We start from the raw sequence: 18,991 nt of genomic DNA, 5'->3' as shown, positions 1-18,991 counted from the left end.
GTGTAAAGCGCAAGTGAAAACGCTGGCGTTTCACTGTATGGGCAAGTTGAGCCACAAGATGTTGCCAAACACGGAAGCTTTTATCAGGATAGTTTCTAGCAGGTGACATAAATATGCTTCAGACTATACTATATCGGTGCTGACGTCACAGATCAGTGGTGACACAGTGCTTTTCCAATTGTGCCCCTCAGATCAGTGTTTTTGCACAGATTCTTCAGTCAAGATTCACCACATATGCAAAGCAGCATAACATACCAAATAACTGGCCTTATTACCAGTCGTAAGAATCGTGACTGGCTACAACATATTGCGGAGGTGATCAGTTTGTACGCCGCGTTTTAAAGCGTTGTGCCATTTGAGACAGATGGGCTCGAATGCTCGCCGCGCGGTAATGAATTGGGCTCAGTGCAAGGCTGTGGGCTGCCGTTGATTGTGTTCATGTCGTGAGAAGCTGACTGGCTTGAATAGCATAGCCAATCGTCAGTTTTTAAGGTTCTGAACGATTTCTTAAAGATCTACCATGGAGTGTGTCCTTTGTAATTGCACCAAAAAGCCCAGCCCTAGCCGTAGACCTAGGAAACTTGTTTGTGGATACGTGAACTGCAGCTTCAGAGGTAAACGGAGGATTTTGGGGAGATAGATGTCAGTGGTTCATCCGGGCTTTCCTGCTGCTGAGAGGAACAGCGGATTTGAGGGTAAGAGGCCAAGCACCGCTGGTGTAGGGCTCTCACATTGCCCGTTGCGCCCCAAGCTAAGTGCCCTGATCGGTGGACAGGCGCGAGATAAAACGTTTTTAGTTTCATCACATGACATACAAAGCTAAATGAAGACCCCAGAGGTGTTTCAAAAATGTCATATACATCTCTTGATACCAATATTGCATTGGTTTTGTATTACTTAACGAAGATCATGTCAGGAGTGGGAGTTCTGCATCGGTAATAATTATGGAAGATAGCGATGGTCACTAACGCTTCCAGCTGGTTGTACGATAACGTCACAAAACCAAAAGTGTACTGTTTTCAGGTGCTCCTGTCGATAAATGTAGGGCAACAGGGATGCAGTTTCGCAAAATGCGTTGGGATGAGGCAGGAGGGAAGAGAAAAAATGTCTGAGGCTTGCCTCCGGATTGCATTTAATGCACTTTTATCCCCGGGTTTGACGTTCCTTCTTTTCAGAGGTGGGAACAGGGGTGTAGTTTCTTAAAATTAATTTGGGGGCTGAGCTCTTAAAATCCTGATTCATAAAAAATGATGACTGCAAATTACAACTGAAAATAGGAAACTACATCATAGTTAGGAGACACAATCCCCCTTTCCAAATGAACAGGAAATTATGCACCTCTAGGCTGGCTATGTTTAGCTTGCCCTTATGTGATTGCTTTAGCAGTTAAGTCTTAACCACCATTCAGTGTTTGATGACCAGCAGCATTTTAGTGCACATGAACTCCTGGAACGAAAAAGTTTGATGTTTATACCGCATTGCGTTTCATGTCTTTGTTTTGTAGTGGATCGTTCTTAGAGTTATGCTGCAACGTTTTCTGAAATATTTTGGCTCCAGACGACAAAAACTTCGTCGGTGACAGAGGTTCACCTTTCACTCCTGTGACAAGGTTTAGAGCATTCTTGCCCCAACTAGATGGAAAACTATACCGCTGGCACATAGCTTACGTGTAAAACGCATGCACTGCCTTGAATAGCCTCCACAGATATCGAAATCCAAGATCCACCTGACCATAGCTTTTTCGAACAAGCCCTCTCCCCAGCCTATCTCGCATGGCGCTTTTCTCGCCTTGTCCGGATGAGAGTCAGGAAGAATACTTCAACTCGACAGTAAACAGAATTGTTTTCGTCGTTCAGCGTTCTCAAGCCGGTGTCATGTCGCTAATCGCTGGTTAACATATGTTATGGATTGTGTATGATTTATAATATTTTACGCCATATTGTGCGCCATTTTCACCACTTATAATTTCTCAAATAGCATTGCCATCATAAGACAACGAAATCATCATCATATCTGACCCCCGTTTTGAAGGCTTTACGGTAGTTTTCAGCTTTTAAGTCCAAAATTTCGGAATTTCCCAATGAAATGGCAAATGTCTTAACTGACCCTGCATGGGACTGAAGGACATAGTTGATCGCAAAATCGGTACTAGCTGTTGCCAGGCCAGGTGACTACTATCTACAATACGAAAAAAGAGCTGAAAAAAGTAGTATTGAACCTATTTTGACAGGAGGAAAGGAAATGAAAATATCACTACAAAGTTAAAATTGAACACCAGCAAATACTAAATGCCATTTTTGCCTCTGCAACTTTGTAGGGTCGATCCTCTATACATTCCACTGTTTTGACACCGCTAGTACGTGGCATGGGATTGGAATGTCGTGTTGTTCAGTTTTGCTAGTGTGTGGTATTTGTTTGTTAATCGTATGGGTATTTGAACCCAGTCAATCACATGTTACGAAAGTAAACTGCAACAAAACGAAACGAAACGAAAGCGATGAGTATAGATGCCAAAAATGGCAATAAACAAGACAAGAAAAAGCCTGCGTTGCCGTATTCTTCAGTTGGTCTAAGCTCTTGACGAATTTATGCATTGTCCAAGAGGTAGTGATGGCCAGCGATTGGCAGTTCCAGCACTAGGCTGCGCGGAAAGAAAACACTCGTCGCTAAGAGCAGCTTCTCGGCGCCTCCAGCCAGGTGGAAGCGACCGGCTTTTTCGTAGGATCCTGTAGCCGGAAGAGTCTAGATTCCATTCTATTTTCAGATCAGGCTACCTCCCTTATGTCCCAGTTTGACTCCCTCCCCTCGCCGGTTCTCAGCCTCAGTCTTAGAGACGTGGTTTGACCCACGGTTGTAGTCTCAGTAACTATGACGGTATTAGGTTGTTGTCTCAGTAACTATGACGTGGCTCGCCATCCTGCACGGATACACGCACCGGACAGCGTAAGCCTATCCCTTTTCTGTGCGTATTTTGCTACGAGTGATAATACATATCGAACAAAATTTCAAATTATGTGTGAACGCCAACACCAGACTGCATTGGCCTGTGGACGGCGGGCGGTCGCTCCGGGTCGCAGTGGCGCCCACCCCGGTCACGTGCGCCGCCTGACATGTGCCTCTACCCCGCTGCCACGCCCTCCTTTGGGTGCCGGACGGGGTTACGCCTAAGCTCCTGTCGCAGCTCACGATCGAGGAGATCAGGTCCTGCCTGACATCTGCCGGGGGCGCGGGATACCTAGAGTTACCCAACTTGCAGCCAGGCGCAAGTGTGGCGCACGAGTTCGTCGCTTGCATCACAGCTTACTACCGCCAGCAGAGGTATGCGTGAGTAGTGGCGCTGTGGCGTCTTTTACAGTGGGCGCTTAGCGTCTGTCTGGACGTTAACCTTCTTTCGGATATGTTTCTATGCAACTTTAGAGGTTGCCGGCGCCTCAGATGTGCGTGACGGTGTCTCTAAGTGTTCTTGGCACCACGCACTTGATGAAATTTTTGTTAGCACATTTGTTTGCAGCCGAATGCCGCTCTTTGCCAGTGCCGCATCTGATGAAAAACGAATTTTGTTGAACCGTAAATCGTCTTTAGAAATGGAAGTTTATGATTATTGGGATTCCTTCTTCACCATTGATGCGTACGGGACGGATACATTAGTCTCAGCGCCTCGTGCAAAGTATTGCGACTGCCGAAGGACGGCGACACTGTCACATTGTGACCCCATCAATAATGCATTTCCAGTTTCAATACATTTGTTGAGCCTGCGGGTGGCTGAAGTTTTCGGGGTTTTCAGATGGATCAAAATTTCCCATAAACCCAATGCCTGCAGCAGGCAAGCAATCATCTTAACTCGACATGCAAAATGCACCTGATGATTTGGCTCAGCTCAGTAACCCCGAGAAAGTCACGTTCCTCGCCGTGTGTTAATTCGGCTGGAAAAATAATGCTACCGAAGCTTTTCAGGGCAGCGGGTAAGTGCTTAATAGAAGCCGCACATTTATTGGAACATGACAAGAACAGGCATACCTGGACAGCTAATTAGATGATCAAACGGTACGGTGTAGGTGGACGTCACAAAACTGTTAACTTACTTAAGGTGCGTTACCAAACACGGGGACAGAGGCAGTGATGTGTGGGTTAGCTTTTCGAATCACCCAGCATAATCGACGCAACATCTGAACATGTTAGATCTATGTAGCATACTGTTAGCCCCGATGACTGGGGGTTGTCAGATGTGGGGAAACTTGGCTTCACTTGTTTGGTTCTTGCAAACCAACGTGGAGGCACTGGTCAGATGGTTTGTGGCTAAGAATGTCAGGTTATGGTGGCCGTTTCGAGCAAATATGTTTTCGTTTTGTGGCGTGTATAATCGTGCCTATCCATAAAGACCAAGCGACATGATTTTGGCACACAGCGCTGAACTGCAACTAATGCAACACCGCGTAACATATAACAATATTGGTGATGCAACACTGCGTAAAATATCACACCTGTCCGTGAACACATTCCTGAAATGATTGACATCAGCAGCTGTTCGATTCTTTTGTAGCTTTTGTTGTTAGATATGATTTCTGCCGATATTGTGGTCCCATGATTAACCCTGGAGCGAGTGTCACATCCTAAGGTGTTCTCTTCCTTCTTATAGCGACTGGTGCCAGGGACAAACGCCCCAACTTCTATGGCTGGTTTGATTTGAAAAGCTTTGTGAACACACATGTTTCAGCTGTCTTACATGAGCACAGCTACAACGACAATGCGCTTCACGTCCAGTCCGCTGTCATTCAGAGGGAGCTGCGAGTGAGCCTTGGTACTCATCTCTTGCACAAACTTGAACCAGCAGGAATCATAAGGCAACTAAACATGAAAACAGAAATTCAAAATGGCAGGAATTTGGGTGACACCTATATTGTCATGTCAGGGAGAGGTACTGGATGAGTATAATGGAACTGCGTGGCGGACAGAGCAACGCTGTTAGTATTCGCGTTCTGCTGTTTACCTCGGCCTTGACCTTTAGTCGGTGACCAGGAGACATCGTCAACAAAATATATTTATTTCAAATAATCGACACTACCATTTTAACTTAAACACGGCACACATTTGTCTCACGCGTGGATGATCGAACAGAGTTGTCCATTGGCAGAGTGACAGGTGGCCCAGCCGGTCTGTACATGCGTCGGTGTCGCTAGAGACCGGCGCCATGCCCACGTGAGCGCTCGGGCCAGCCCCAACCAGACGTGACTGCGATGGACGCCCAATGGTCTCGCTTAGCTGCCCTGCTGGCAGGCTGCTGGATGCGCTTGGATGTGCCAATACACTGGAGCCTGCTCCTTTCCTCGAACCGTACTTTCTGTGGCCGATACGTCATACAACTCTGCTATAATGCTGATGAAACACTGATCAGACATCTGGTAACTATAACTCAGGTAAAACTCGGATGCCGTATGGCGACTACGATTGGCGCTAGGTGGGGCGAAGCAAAGTGAACTGCACACTACACAACTCTAACCAACAACTCTCTGTATGTGGCTCCGGCGCAGTGAGAACGATAAGACCGCCCCGTCCGTGAGCGTACAACAAGCAAACTATCAGCCGGCGGCGGACAGGCGACTGACCAGCAGCCCTTGAGAACCAGCGGGATCAGCTGATCCTGCGGGATCAGCTGAGGCTTAGGCGCTCCCACCACAGACCAAACTATCTTCAGCCTCTTCAGCTAACTCCAAGGTGTCTTCCTGATCGGCTTACGGACCTCAAGCGGTCCGACCTGCCGGAGTCAGCTGATCCCGCGTGACCACCGGATCCAGTCCGCCGAGGCTGGCTGGGGGACACTCCAACTAGCACCGTCAGTTCCACATGGAACCGCCGGGGCAGAGGAGGGCACGCCATATGGAGGTCGGGGGTTTACAGATGGAGCGCCTGCTCGACGGAGCGTCGCCGGCGGCCGGGTCCCCCCGGGAAGGCTGCCGCCTCCAGACCCATCTTGTGCTTGGCCGCCTGCGTGGCCGAGAAGCCGCGGCCCAGGCCGAAGTCGAACCCGCGCTTGCTGTGGGGAAGCAGGCATCTATCAGAGACGAGATTGGATCTTCACAGACGCTGTGGAGATCGCTGTGGATCAATTATGAACAGGGAAAGTGTCAGATGGAAGCGGCATATTTTGAGGGCAGCCATCTGCTTTTTGTTTTTATGTATCACTAAATATGATAGAAATGCGTAAACGTATCACCACGCGAAAAAGACGCGACGATGGAAATGAGCATTAACGTCACTGATGTCATCAGACACTCTCTGAATTAACACATCTTTCACCCATGAAGAAGCCCTCTTGGAATGAGTAGAAGATGAAGCGAAAGACATCGGTCACGTAAGGCGCCATTCATCATGCAAAACAAAACAGCGACACGTAATGCACAAATCACATGAGAATAAGCAATCAAATAAAAACGTTCCATCTTATCCATTTCGCCGGGTAGGTCTGTAAAACCAAGGTAGAATGCTACCGTTCTCTACTGCGATGTCCTCTCTTGGCCAGGCCACGATGCTCGAACAGCCAGACGGCAGGCAGCGACATCTATTGGAGCCCTGGCGACCTACCCGGCGTATACGGACCGCGCCGCAGTAGGCGTGGCCGGCACTCTGTTGTACAGGTGGAAAAACGGCACGTGTTTTCGGAAATATCTATCTAGTTCGTACTGGGCCAGACCGGTCTCTTCGGCGTCGTTGAGCGCGCGCAGCCGATTAACCAGCTCGCTGACGTAGAGGTCGTTCTGCATGTTCTCCACGTCGTCCGCCCAAGATTTCCTGTCGAGCAGAGTTGAGCGTTAAGCGGACACGCTATGCGATCTAGCACATGAAAGCGATTCTTTCGCACCGTGATTTGTGATGGCTCTCGTGATACAGGTTATGTTGCTAGAATGACATATTATGAACGTTACGCGTATGTGCGAGCGTGCTCCGTTACTTAATCCATTGCAGAGGAAGCATATGCACATGGTCATATATGCGCTCTGCGGGATATGTTTCTACCCCAACTGCGGACACCATACGCAGCCAGTAAACTTAATGAAGTCCATGGTATTACAGACATATCGGCCCTCATTTATGAGGCTTCACGGGACTCTGAGCCAAAGGAAAAGAAAGTGTGAGTGCATGGTACGTAGGGCCGGACACTCAAATGCCAGCCAGAGGGCCCTAGGCTCTGATCAGGGGCCCACTGAATCGATAAGAGCCTATATTTTGGTCAGACGCCACCAGTAACGCGCAGTCGGTTCCGTGGCTACATGGGCGAATGGCTCATTTCCCAAGCAGAGACAAAGCTGCAGCCAGCGATTTACACTGCTCCGGGCCCACAGCGCCTAACAGGGGCCCTGTGTTGTCAAGGGGCCCCGAGTCGGCCAGAGGCAGTGTTCGAGGAGGGGCGGAGAACCTGGGAGGGCCCACGCGGTCCGGCGATCAAGAGCCCGGTTGGGGGGGGGGGGGCTTAAGGGCATGAAGAGGGGTTGGAGTCTTATTCAGAAGCCCAGACCTGCGAAGACGAACCCTTAAGTGACGCTCGAAGGGCCCTTTGTGCCGATCGAAAACCCCCTGCGTCGATATGGGCCTATATGTTTGTCGGGTACCACCGTACCACATAGTCGTCGCCATGTCGGTGTGGGCCTGAGGACCTACTTCCCAATCAGCCATAAAGACGGGGCCAGTGATTTACACTGGTCGAGGGCCTTGTATCTGTTAGGGGCCCACAGTACCTAACAGAGGGCTCTGCGCTCGCAAGGGCCCCGAGACGACCAGGGAAAGTGCCTTATGAAACCCGAAGAGGGGCCCGGACGATCCACCGGAACTGACTATCAAAGGCTCGATAGAAGGGCATAAGGGCCCGAAGGACTGACTGTAGGTCACATAAAGAATCGTGGCCAGTATCGTCGGGACCTGAAATATCAGTCAGAAGTCCTTTTGCAGCGTTTTAGGAACCCCTGAGACAATGCGAGTGTCTAGGTCGGTCAGAGACCACGAAAACCGAACAGTCGGTTTCATGTCCATCTGGGCCCTTAAGACCCATTTCCCAAGCAGAGACGAGGCCGGAGTCCGCAATTTCCAATATTCAAGGTCCCTGACACAATGAGGGGCTCCTGTGTCGGTTAGGGGCCACAGTGCCGAACAGGGTCCCGTGGCAGCAAGTGGCCCCGAGCCGGAGCGGCATTTGAGGGGACCCGAAGAAGGGCCGAAGGGCCTCTCCAGACCAAAGATCAGGGGCCGATGGGATAGCTGAAGGGTCCGATGGACTGGCCGCAGGCCTCATCAAGGGCCATCGCCCATAGGATCGTGATCTTAAATTTCAGTGAGATGATCTTTTACACGGATAGGGACCATTGAGACGGAGCGGTCTTCTATTTCAACCGGATATCACGAACAACGAACAGTCGGCTCCATGTTGGTCTGAGCCCTGGGGGCGCATCTCCGAAGCAGGGACAGGGCGATGTATTTCGGTTGGGCTCCTGTATAATTCAGGGGCCCTTGGTGTCTTACAGGGCATTATGTGTCAACAAGGGACATCGAATCGATCAGGGGAAAGAGCGGAGCCCAAATGGCAGAGGTTCTCGTTTTTCAAATTCAAATTCCGTTGGTCGGTGTCCTCTGGCAATTGAAGAAATCAAGAGCTTATGATGAGTGCTCCCATTGAGGTAATAGAAGAGTCCTGTGCCAGTCAGAGCCCCCACTACCGCCGGCGGGCTCTCAAACCCTTTTCCAGCATGGGTCCGTTAAGCCCAACTGGAGTCTATGTGCCAATTATTTGAGCACTTGCGTTGAGCAAGGATGCTGTTGCGTTAATGACGGTTAATGCGCCGATCCGGGGTCCACCGCGCATGTCAGAAGGCCTCCTGCGTCAGGGAGCAGACCAATGTGACATGATGTCTACACTAAGGGCTTCCGGATTGGCCAGGGGATGCCGCCCGGTGTCGCCAGAATGACGGCCAGAAAACGTAACGCGGTGAGACAGGATGGTATCCAGTCCTTGACCGGGAACAGCACTGTGCCCCGTGGTGTTGTACTCAGGGGGTCCCCTCTACCGGAAAGAAAGAAATGGTCTCATTAGTGCTGAGTGGAGTAGGTCGAAATGGATTCAAAGCGCACAATGCCATCTCATGTTTTCCTGAGAATATTCATTATTTTACAGAATCGATTGGTGAAACAAATAAAATCAAAACGTTTGAGCCTGTGCACCGGGTGGCGAAAGTTTGGTGGTTCACGCGCCCGCATTAACCACTGCACGTCTGGGAAACCGACGCTGCGCGACCTAAGGAGATTGCAACGCTTGACGTCCAGCTATTTATTTGAAAGATGCGCGAGCGCGCATGATCAAAACTATGCAGTTTGTACCACCAATCAATTTTGACTAAATGTTGAAGATATCCAGACATACATGGTCTGGCATAGTAATACAGATTGTTGAACCACTTGCGAATTTTTTTGATCCATCCCGATTTTCAATCTACATTCGCGGAACCCTTGCTATTTCTGTAAAGCCCAGACAAAATTCTGAAAAGTTTCTGAGTTCTATCGGTTTAAAAAAGTCCACTGGACCATTGAAAAATAAAGAGCGCCAGCAGTTTATTTCATGCAGTAACTGAACTCGCGATTTTGACAGTTTGCTTACTACAAACTTTTGGCAGAATTGATCTCGCGGTAGCGTCTAGCCTATATTTCAAATAGAAAAGGTAAAAATGCATCATTATATATAAGCATGTCCTCAAAAACAAATGGGTCATATCCGACGATTTGGGGGGGTCTTTTCACTATGGGGTGTCCTCTCTCAACCCTGCGCACCCCCTTGCGAAGGCTCTGGCTGCGCTCCTGCTTACCAGCACTGACTTAAGATAAACGATGAAGATACAAGCTAAAATTGAGTCGCCGGATTAAACATCATCCATTATGATTGTTTTTAGCTTGGCCACGGCACGATATTAAGGCTATGGTTAATGCAGAAACACGACTGTGAACACAGTGGGAATCCTCGCATTCAACCCAACGTAGCCCACTCCCACAACTGTAGACCGCTCTTTAAAATGCCACCCTCAAAAATATTCCACCATGACCTGAAGGTTGGAAGTTTAACCGATACAGGACAGCTCTCTGCTTTCGATACCGGTACTTGAAACCTGACCTCTCCCAGTTACTCTTTCCTTACACACGAACCTTTCTGCGTCCTCCAGGCGCACACTGGCGGCGCTGCAGGAGGACCAGCAGAAGACGAAGCAGACAATGGCTGCCAGCCAGGCGCAGGCGCTGACTGCAGACACGTGACGAGTCATGATCCTGAAACCAAGGCAAGTCAGGGTCAGGGCAGGCTCGCGACCCTGTCAGGTGACAAGGTCAGGCCAAGATCTGGCCAATGTTAGGTGGCATGGGTATATGAGGGTCAACTCACAAGCGTCCTATGGAACAACTCGACCTTTCGTGCCGTGTGCTGCTTTCCAAGCAAAGAATCAGAATCATGTCCAAGGGCTATATCATGACTTTGTGGAAAGTGTTCGTTTTCTTTCGTAGCAGAATTCCGCTTTATGTGAGTCGCGCTGCAGAAATATTGTCCAGTTATTGCTCTAGGGCAAGCCAATGTCCAGTTGAGACAGATGTCCCAAGCGGGTGCATGCCAGGTGCCCGGAAAGGACACGTGGGCCATAAATTGTCGCCGCAGCTGTATGGAATGTTTCCGATAAAAATAACGGGAGCTTTACCTTTTGCGGGCAGTCATATCCAAATGAATAAATCATTGGCCATATCTATCAGCGCTGGTGCTCACCACTTACGGGCTGCACTGAATCTCGGCATCTGCAAGCATTAGTGAGCGTCTTTGCAATCCGTGGCCGGCGGCCGATGTGCTCACCGAGACGCGCTTCACTGGCCAAGTCTGTACCGGAGCGGCGCCATTAATCCACCTGTCGCCGGCGCCGGACAGCGCCAGGAGCGTTGTTTGCCGGGCTGACGCCGACAGACCCGCGCCGGCGCCGATAAATCGTCCCGGCCGGCCACGCACGCTCGACGTCACCGGGTCAGCGCCAGCGCGCTGAGGCAGGCGGCGCCGGCCCAAGAGCCAGTGGGCGGAGGACATGACGCGTGCAGGCGGTGTGAGGAGAGGATGCCAGGTCTTCGAGATTGCCCTTGCGGGGGATTCGAGGCCGTGTGACAGGGAAGCATCCGTTGCGTTCATCCTCATGTTTATTCAGCAACGCGAATTTCGGCTCTTTCTCTTTTTGGGGAGGGGTAACATCTCATGAACACATACTAAAACCGCAAAGTTGGGCCGGTTGAGTGTTGCCCAACACCAGACGCAATATTCAGCATGATGTTAATCAGCTGCTAAGCGACCGATCACTCCACATCACTCTCCAGGCCAGTTTGGACAATGACCCGTGAAGAGCAAGTGCTACAGAGCTCGCTGCCCTGTTTCACGTTACGCTTGCGAGTCTACCTTGCATCACGGCGGTTGCTGAAATGAGAAGAGTTGCGGAGATAAAATGACTCCAATACGTCCACTGCTTCGCCTGGGGATTTATCAGCAGCAATGTCACGTGCTGTCACGCCGCTCAACACTCCAGATCCAAATAAGTGAACGCAATGATCGCAGCCATCCGAATACCACTGTTGTGAATACACCATCAGATAACAGCTGGTCATATATTGGCTGGCTCAACCACAGGGTAGCAATTGCGTCTCCAGCTTGAAGACAGCTGCCGTATTGCGACCATTCAGAGCGCACAGAACAAGAGCGAAAATACTACATATTGAGAGGCCACACAGCAAAGCTTCCGCAGCCACACGGACGAGCCTATCAGTAAGCCCATGGGCAATATAGCGTAATGGAAGCACTCCTAATGTACACTGTGTTGGTGACTTTGGGAGTCATCAGTCCACAAGATGGCAGTTCATTGCATTAGGATACGCGTGGTCAGAGCTCGAGCCTTCCCTCGCATGTTTTGTTTTCTGCTCTCATCCTCTTACCAGTGTGGACGCTGCGCAGGTACCATGACAGCATGCTAGCGCAGCATAAATAAGTAATATTGCAGCGGGTAATGATATATTTCAAGAAACGGTGTCTTACATAGGACTAGGTGAATTTTTTACTTACGGTGGCCTGCAAAATCTTAGGTTATAGCAGCCTTAGAATAAAAAGAGTCCAACTGGAAGATTTAACTCATAAGTACTGACGTTATCAAAAAAGTGATAGTAAATCGCATGTTTCGGAAACCAAAGAAGACTAATAACAATCAAAATTTAACGCAGATTTCCCTTCCGAAAGCTTAGGTGAACTGAAAGACTAAGAATTGTAATGGCCCATTTCACTTTTTTAGTTTCTGAAAACGAGCTTGTTAAGATGGCGCAGCTAGCCGTGAGACCGAGAGGCGAGTAGTTACGTGAGGAAAAACGTCCGTATTTGCGACCTATACCCCATGATCACAGTACCCTTTCGATTTGATGCCATATTTACCGTAAATATTACTAACAAGCCTTAAGCATATTGCCGCGCCAATCAGAATAACTCAACTGCACTCAATCGCGTTGATGGAATAGTTTCGTCCAGAAATACATTTAAGTCTGACGCGGCAGGCAGCCGACCCAGATTCGAGACCAAAAGGTAAACCAAGTGACGCAATTACCCTGATTAAACGCAGGCGTATGACTTTCCAGAGTGTTATGCACATCAGTGGCTTGTTTGGCCTGATACGGGTCGTCCTCCAGGGCCGAGGGCACGCACCGCCGCGTTGGCACGTTCAATGGAGCGTCCGGCCTCGAGGGTCTGCTGCCAGAGGAGCTTGGAAGTCGGGCTGGTAGACTGTACCGCAGTACACCAAGCCGTCTCTCGGCCGTGTATGAGCGCTCAATGGCCGGCACGTGGGCAACCGCCGGCAGTCTGGGGCAGGCTGGCGGTCACTGAGCTGGGCTGCACTGAACGGAACTCTGTGTGGGCCTGGTTAAGCCCGTCTGGTCACGCAACAGTGGCTCGGGGCAAGATGGCGGTGACCGTGGTCTGTCGGCCTGTACAACGCCTGATCTCCATCACGGTAGGCACTCCGCCGGGATGGATCAGATGCAAGGTTCGCGATTCCTGCCAGGTCAAGTTTGGGCAAACATCACGAATCTGCGCATGATTCTGGCCCAGGTGCACAATGTGTGCATTTTAGCTGTGTAGAACGTTGATAAATGCTTGGATATAATTTACGTCTAGGAGAAGACATCAGTCCACCTTTACGTGTGGAAGTGATGGTCAGATATATAGCATAGGCTTGAACGTGGCGGTCGGAAACTGTCGCCCAAAACATTTAATGTATCTTCACCTTTAAAAACCACAAAAACCTTTAACAGCAAAGCCTTTCTACGCTCGAAAACAAGCAGCAAAATCAAAATAGCATAAGTGGTGCGTATTCGCACCTCTCATTCTGGCAAGTTCATGTATGTGGGTGGTGCGTCCAGATAAATTTTGTGCACAGCGATTGCATGAGGGCGACAAAAACTAAATCACAGAATCAAACTCTTGGTACCTTACGCGTATCTAAGCCCTCCGTGGCTGTGGAAACATCGACCCTGATTTTTTGGCTACTATAGAAGATTATTTTGGCTCTGTATATGTGGTATATACGACAGTTCATGTTGTGACATCATTCTCCATTCAGCAACTATCTGTGGGGCTGGCAGCAAGGTCATTTTCCTTGACTCAGATATGATTTAGCTACAGCAAAGTTACCGCTGCGACCGTCGTATTCCCCTTGCGAGGAATTTCCCGGCGGTTGGGATACCTGTTCTGCACATGTCCGAGCCTGACTACACTTCATGTCACACAGAATCAGCAAACGCAGAGCGTTTAGGGCATGGGAGTTAGCACTGACCATAAACAAGATCCAGTAAATTTTGATATTGTGCGAGCATATGTCCTGATGGAAATTACTAGCTTAGCCATGTGACAGAGTATGTCACCCACCGCAGGGGCCACGACCAAGAGCGTCATTGTCACCAGACATTCACATGTCTCTGAACGGATGCAAGCACTTAGCAACCTGTTTGGACAAGCCTGCGACGTCTGCTGTTTAGTATTTTACGTAGAGTTTAAGGCACAGTCGTTGCAGCAATAGACGTACGTCTACCAGACAGTTTCATATGAGGTGGGTCCACACTAGGCCGCGTTCCGGGTTGTGGCACGTGCGTGTTCTGACCGCTGAGAGGTCAGCAGCGTGAGACTCACTCGGTGCTTGTTCCGGGAGGAGATCGCCTCGTGGTCGCCGCTGTGCTGCTCCACCGCCGACTGCGATGCTGGTGCCGCCTCTCCGGCACCTTATATTCAATTCCCCACGAGACAGCGGCGACCAATGGACCAATGGGGCGAGGCCGCGCCCTCAGCCAATCAGAGCACCCCTCGGCCCGGGCGAAACCAGATCCGTTCAATTAGCCGGATGATTTCCGAACGGTTGTCAATTAAATTAAAGGCTTTAAGCAGAGACTGCGTTACCAAACCATCGGATTTAAGTTAGGTGCGTAGAAAGCAGCGGCATACATTTCCGGCCCTTTGCTACGTTTGATTGTTGCATGGGACCCTCTTTTTACATAACAATAATTTTGTCATAATTGGTCTAACGCGGACCATGTGGGAAGGCGAGCATGCTGTAGTGATATTTGAATCGCGGGCGTATTTCGAGGTAGCGTGCTTGTGCTGACGACGAAATGTAAAAGTGGAACGTTTAAGATCTTTGGGATGAATTGCGACTGAAAATTTGCTTATGCAAACAACATTTTTTCTGCCTGTTCTAGACAAGTGAAGTTTTAATCGTGTTCAGGCAGCTCTAGTTGATGTCATGAATGGGAATTCCTGTCAGAGTTCTAGCTGCGGTGCACAGTGCAGCAGACTGCCAACTGTGCAAAGAATGCGCGTATCATGTGTGAGAAAGATGCTAAAAGTTAAGGGCAAAACTTGCCTGTAGACGAATGCGATCATGCAGCTTTTCAAAAACAAATTCATCAAATGTGATTGAAAATCAGCTTGCAAAAGGTCATGAGATTGGTTGCACAGTAATATTATGATTGCAATCAAGCGGTTAGGGGACGAAAACCAGCAATGCACGGGTGAGAAATACCGTACGCACACGCACAGGATACGCACAGGATATGTGCACGCACAAGATATGTACTGGCTGATGTACCTCAAGCAGATGGAGGGCGATTCATCAGAAGTATCTACACCGCATTGATGAAGCATAGCTGATCCCTTTTTACGTGGTGCATTTCATTAAAACTATGCGGGGAGTCTGGAGCAATTTAAACTCACGGAGATATCGTAACATTTTGAGCCGATTTTGTCACGCAATGGCTTGAACTAACCACTGGACCTTTAATTCTCTATTGACACATCGTGTTTCGCAAATGCGTGTAATGGCGCATTCACGAAAGGAAAAAGTTAGGCAATGCGGCTTTGAGCGTGTTAACACGCTAGATCCAGTTAAGCAGCGTGTTAACACGCTGTTTAACACGCTGGATCCAGCGCTAGCGGCTCAAGCGTACCGTGTATTACCTAAATGTGATCAACTTTGATGCAATAAGCCTTGCTATAAACCACGGCAGGCAGAAATGGACAGCGTTTAATCAATGAAATGTGAATGGCGCATTTGCCAAAAAACGGACTGTGATTCGTCCTGACACGCCTCCCAAAAACCTTTCCTGGAGTCACCTCTGAGTAAAATGAGCCCCAACTTATGACGGTTCATATCAAAACTGTCTTGAGGGAAGTCACGAAGTCCCCAAAAACTAACTCCGACTGTTTAACTCGCTCACTGGAAAAGGGAAGTGATCTACCTTTTCCGCAATTTACTGTAAATATCTACGGAATTGGAATTACCTTCGAGGATATTTGCAAGAGAATGGAATGCATGCAGTTTGAGCTCTCATGTGAACTTAACAACGCATTCGTAAAACCCATTGATAACGGTCCCTGAAGGAACCTGGCTTTCCATTAGTTTATTTTTGTTGCAATCTAATAATAACAAGTAATGAATCTGGCAGCTGTTTAAACCGCTAACAAATTTTGCCTATCCCACGACGCACAAGTAGTTCTTGTTGCAACATATAATTCACATCTGAAAACATCATAACCAAAACAACTCAAATCGTTTCCGATCGGCATGTATCTGAGTGTATGTCAACGGGTCCATTGCTGGGCTTGGGCTGAAATTAATATCGGTAAGTTGCGTGCTGATATCACTTTATTATGCAGTATAATCGGATGAGGGGCGCCATTTATCTGTGTAGTTGACAGCCCTAAAACCACAAATATAGTAATAGAATGTAACTGAACATGCAAATTATATTGCAGCAATTGACCTAAACTCGTTAAATATTGATGTGAACGCGTTGAACGTAAAAGTCTTGGAAGCACATGAGGTGATCCCATAAAGAAGTGAGGAGGGACGAACCATCAAAACATACACAAATATGAATATGTCTCTTAGCACCACTAAGCGAATATCGAGGGTGTATAGCTTATAGATAATTTCGGGTTTTACCAATTCGACGAATGTGTCATCCTGTGACAATTTGTTTGATAAGGAATGTGGCCCAAAAACTAAGTACAATGCCACTATCAACCAGCTCTTCTAGGAAACGCAGCATTTTATAGTTTGCATGTAAGTAATGTCATCATATTTGACGGTCACGTCATTATTATGTCATCATGTTTGACGGTCACGTCATTATTAAGTCCAGTACATAAGATATCATTATGTCTTTACCACTGTACATCTTGAAGAACCTAAATATTTCTTTAACTTTTAAATGACAAAAAACGCATCGCATAACGACGGTGTATTTATCACGAGATTGGTGATTCTCATGACGTGTTCCTTTTTACCGTACAGTCACCCATAAAATCGGCATGACCGCGTTCTAATCATATCGCACCAAATTCGCTTAAATGACATTTGACGACATGCTTAACGGAAATCGCTGTGTACATTTTGGCACCATGAATGGCTCTGCTTTCACAGAAACGCATTCGAGCCTAACGACTCAATGACAAAATTAAGTGTGAAGAAAGCTGGTGCTTGATTCGGTCCAAAAACAACGGAAGGGCGGATTTTACAACATCCAATCTGGACCATAAAAAAGGATCTCGTGCTTCCTCGCGAGGATGAAGTCAGGGTCTTCTTGGAATTGGCCAGGTGTCCTTACAAGTGTCGGCGAAAAGCATTGAAATGTCGAGGCTCCAAGTGACAGTAATGTAGCTTATCGTGCTTCATTAGTACAGGGTCTTTTCACACCCCGTATGATTACTACGTGGAATGTCTGATGACCCATGAGCGAAGCAGTTCTACGAAGCCCTGCGCCGGGCGTCATATAACGCTCTAGAGACAGGCTTACGTCCAGTGAAGTGTCTATGAAGTGGCACTAGAGAAGGCACGCGCCACTGGACCTCAATATCGGCGCCCTTCATCGGCACAGCGCGCTCGGCCTCCAAACGTATCAACCACCATCGGCAAAAGCGGATCCTGAAGCCCTCCTAAGCTCATCATCCCGTTCTGTAGCACGCCACGAGATCTCGCTGCCCAGTGGTGTATGGACGCCCGTCTGGCCAGTCCGAGTCCCGGTCCTGACCGGGCCGGTGGCCGACAAGCGATCAGTGTCACCCGCCGCCCCTGCAGAGGCCGACTCGGCCACCACCGGCGCACCCTACAGACCGCCGCCGCCGCCGCCGCTACAGAGGCTGACTCGCCCACCACCGCCGCCCCATACAGACGGCCGACTCGCCCACCACCGACCAGCCGCCCTACAGAGGCCAACTCGCCCGACGCCGCCCCTATAGAGGCACCCCCGTCCGCCGCCGCCGCCCCTACAGACGCCGACGTCGCCCGCCCGCCCCGCCCTATAGAGGCCGACTCGCCCGCCGCCCTCTCTATGGAGGCCCGACCTCGCGGCCATGCCAGCCACCCGTCGGTAGAGAGGCCCACTATGCTGGTCAAACACCCGGCGCTGCCGCGAGCCAGCGGGGCAGAGCCGTCGTCGACGACCGACGACCACACCACCCGGCCGACTGGAGCCGATTATACCGGGCGGATTTCCGGTGCCAGAAGGCGGTGCCACAGTCGCCTAACCCTCCCCAGGGTGTCGATCAGCACTCAGAGCACGCCCCGGGGAGTCAGGAGCGATGGATCTACCCCGCGGGAGGCGTTCGTTCCGAGCATTTGGCGTCACCAAGATCGGTGGAATCTGGAATGGGCTCAGAATGATCTTAAGTGGCGTCAGAGCGGTCATCGGTGCCCAACCCCAAATATTGCGTAGGTGATTGTGTTGCGTGGGAGGAAACATACTGCTTGCAACCCAGACCTGACCGGGGCGTGGGCAAAGTTATTGTCGGTCCGAACATGCTGATCGCCTCCTGGGTCATGACTGGAATTACGTAAATGTAGGAGTTATTCAGGAACGGCGTACGTAAACATTTTTATGTATGTTTATTCCTCTTCCTGATTTGTACTGCCCCACAGGATTTAGCAGCATTAATTGCATACGTACGTGCATTGCTTTAAACACAAAACTGTGATTGTCAATTAACTCGGTTGAAGGTCCAAATACATGGTGTCTGTCTTGACACAATATGGGGAAACGGACGCCGTTTTAACATATTCCCGCGACCTTGATAGACTCACAAATATGTGAAGGATGCCGCCACGCCTTCGAATTGATTCGAAGTACGATAAATGAAATCTAAAGCGTTGAAAAATCATCCAAACAGAGGGCCCTCATCCAAGGAAGCTTCAGCATTTTACCAGTCAGCCATTGGGGGCTTAACGACGCACTTAGCTGCTGAAGCTGTGTGGCATCGCTTGCCTCTCAGGACAGGAAGAACGGGCAGGAGGCAGAAAGCACGGGCAAACGTGAGAAGGACGGACACCGCGGAGAATTAAGCACCGTACTTCTGGTTTCCGAGACACGCAACTGAACCGCTACACAACCACCAGTACTACCGGCAATTTAGCAA

General features: G+C 49.4%; 1 protein-coding gene across 1 annotated transcript; it reads right to left on the bottom strand.

The window, feature by feature from the left end:
- Window positions 1-5,025: 5,025 nt before the first annotated feature.
- Window positions 5,026-14,285, bottom strand: LOC119108896 (diuretic hormone class 2-like). The gene is made up of 4 exons (XM_037232438.1): window positions 14,216-14,285; window positions 10,177-10,296; window positions 6,679-6,786; window positions 5,026-6,031 (listed from the first exon to the last, which is right to left on the bottom strand). The coding sequence occupies exons 2-4, from the start codon at window positions 10,290-10,292 to the stop codon at window positions 5,890-5,892; spliced, it is 366 nt and encodes a 121-aa protein (XP_037088333.1). The 5' UTR covers window positions 10,293-10,296; window positions 14,216-14,285; the 3' UTR covers window positions 5,026-5,889.
- Between the last annotated feature and the right edge of the window lie 4,706 nt (window positions 14,286-18,991).

The sequence above is a fragment of the Pollicipes pollicipes genome, unplaced genomic scaffold (genome assembly GCF_011947565.3).
Source record: "Pollicipes pollicipes isolate AB1234 unplaced genomic scaffold, Ppol_2.1 Scaffold_6950;HRSCAF=8241_pilon_pilon_pilon, whole genome shotgun sequence".
Classification (NCBI taxonomy): domain Eukaryota; kingdom Metazoa; phylum Arthropoda; class Thecostraca; order Pollicipedomorpha; family Pollicipedidae; genus Pollicipes; species Pollicipes pollicipes.
The sequence above is the reverse complement of the archived record's forward strand: the minus strand, read 5'-3'. Positions and strand labels throughout refer to the sequence as shown.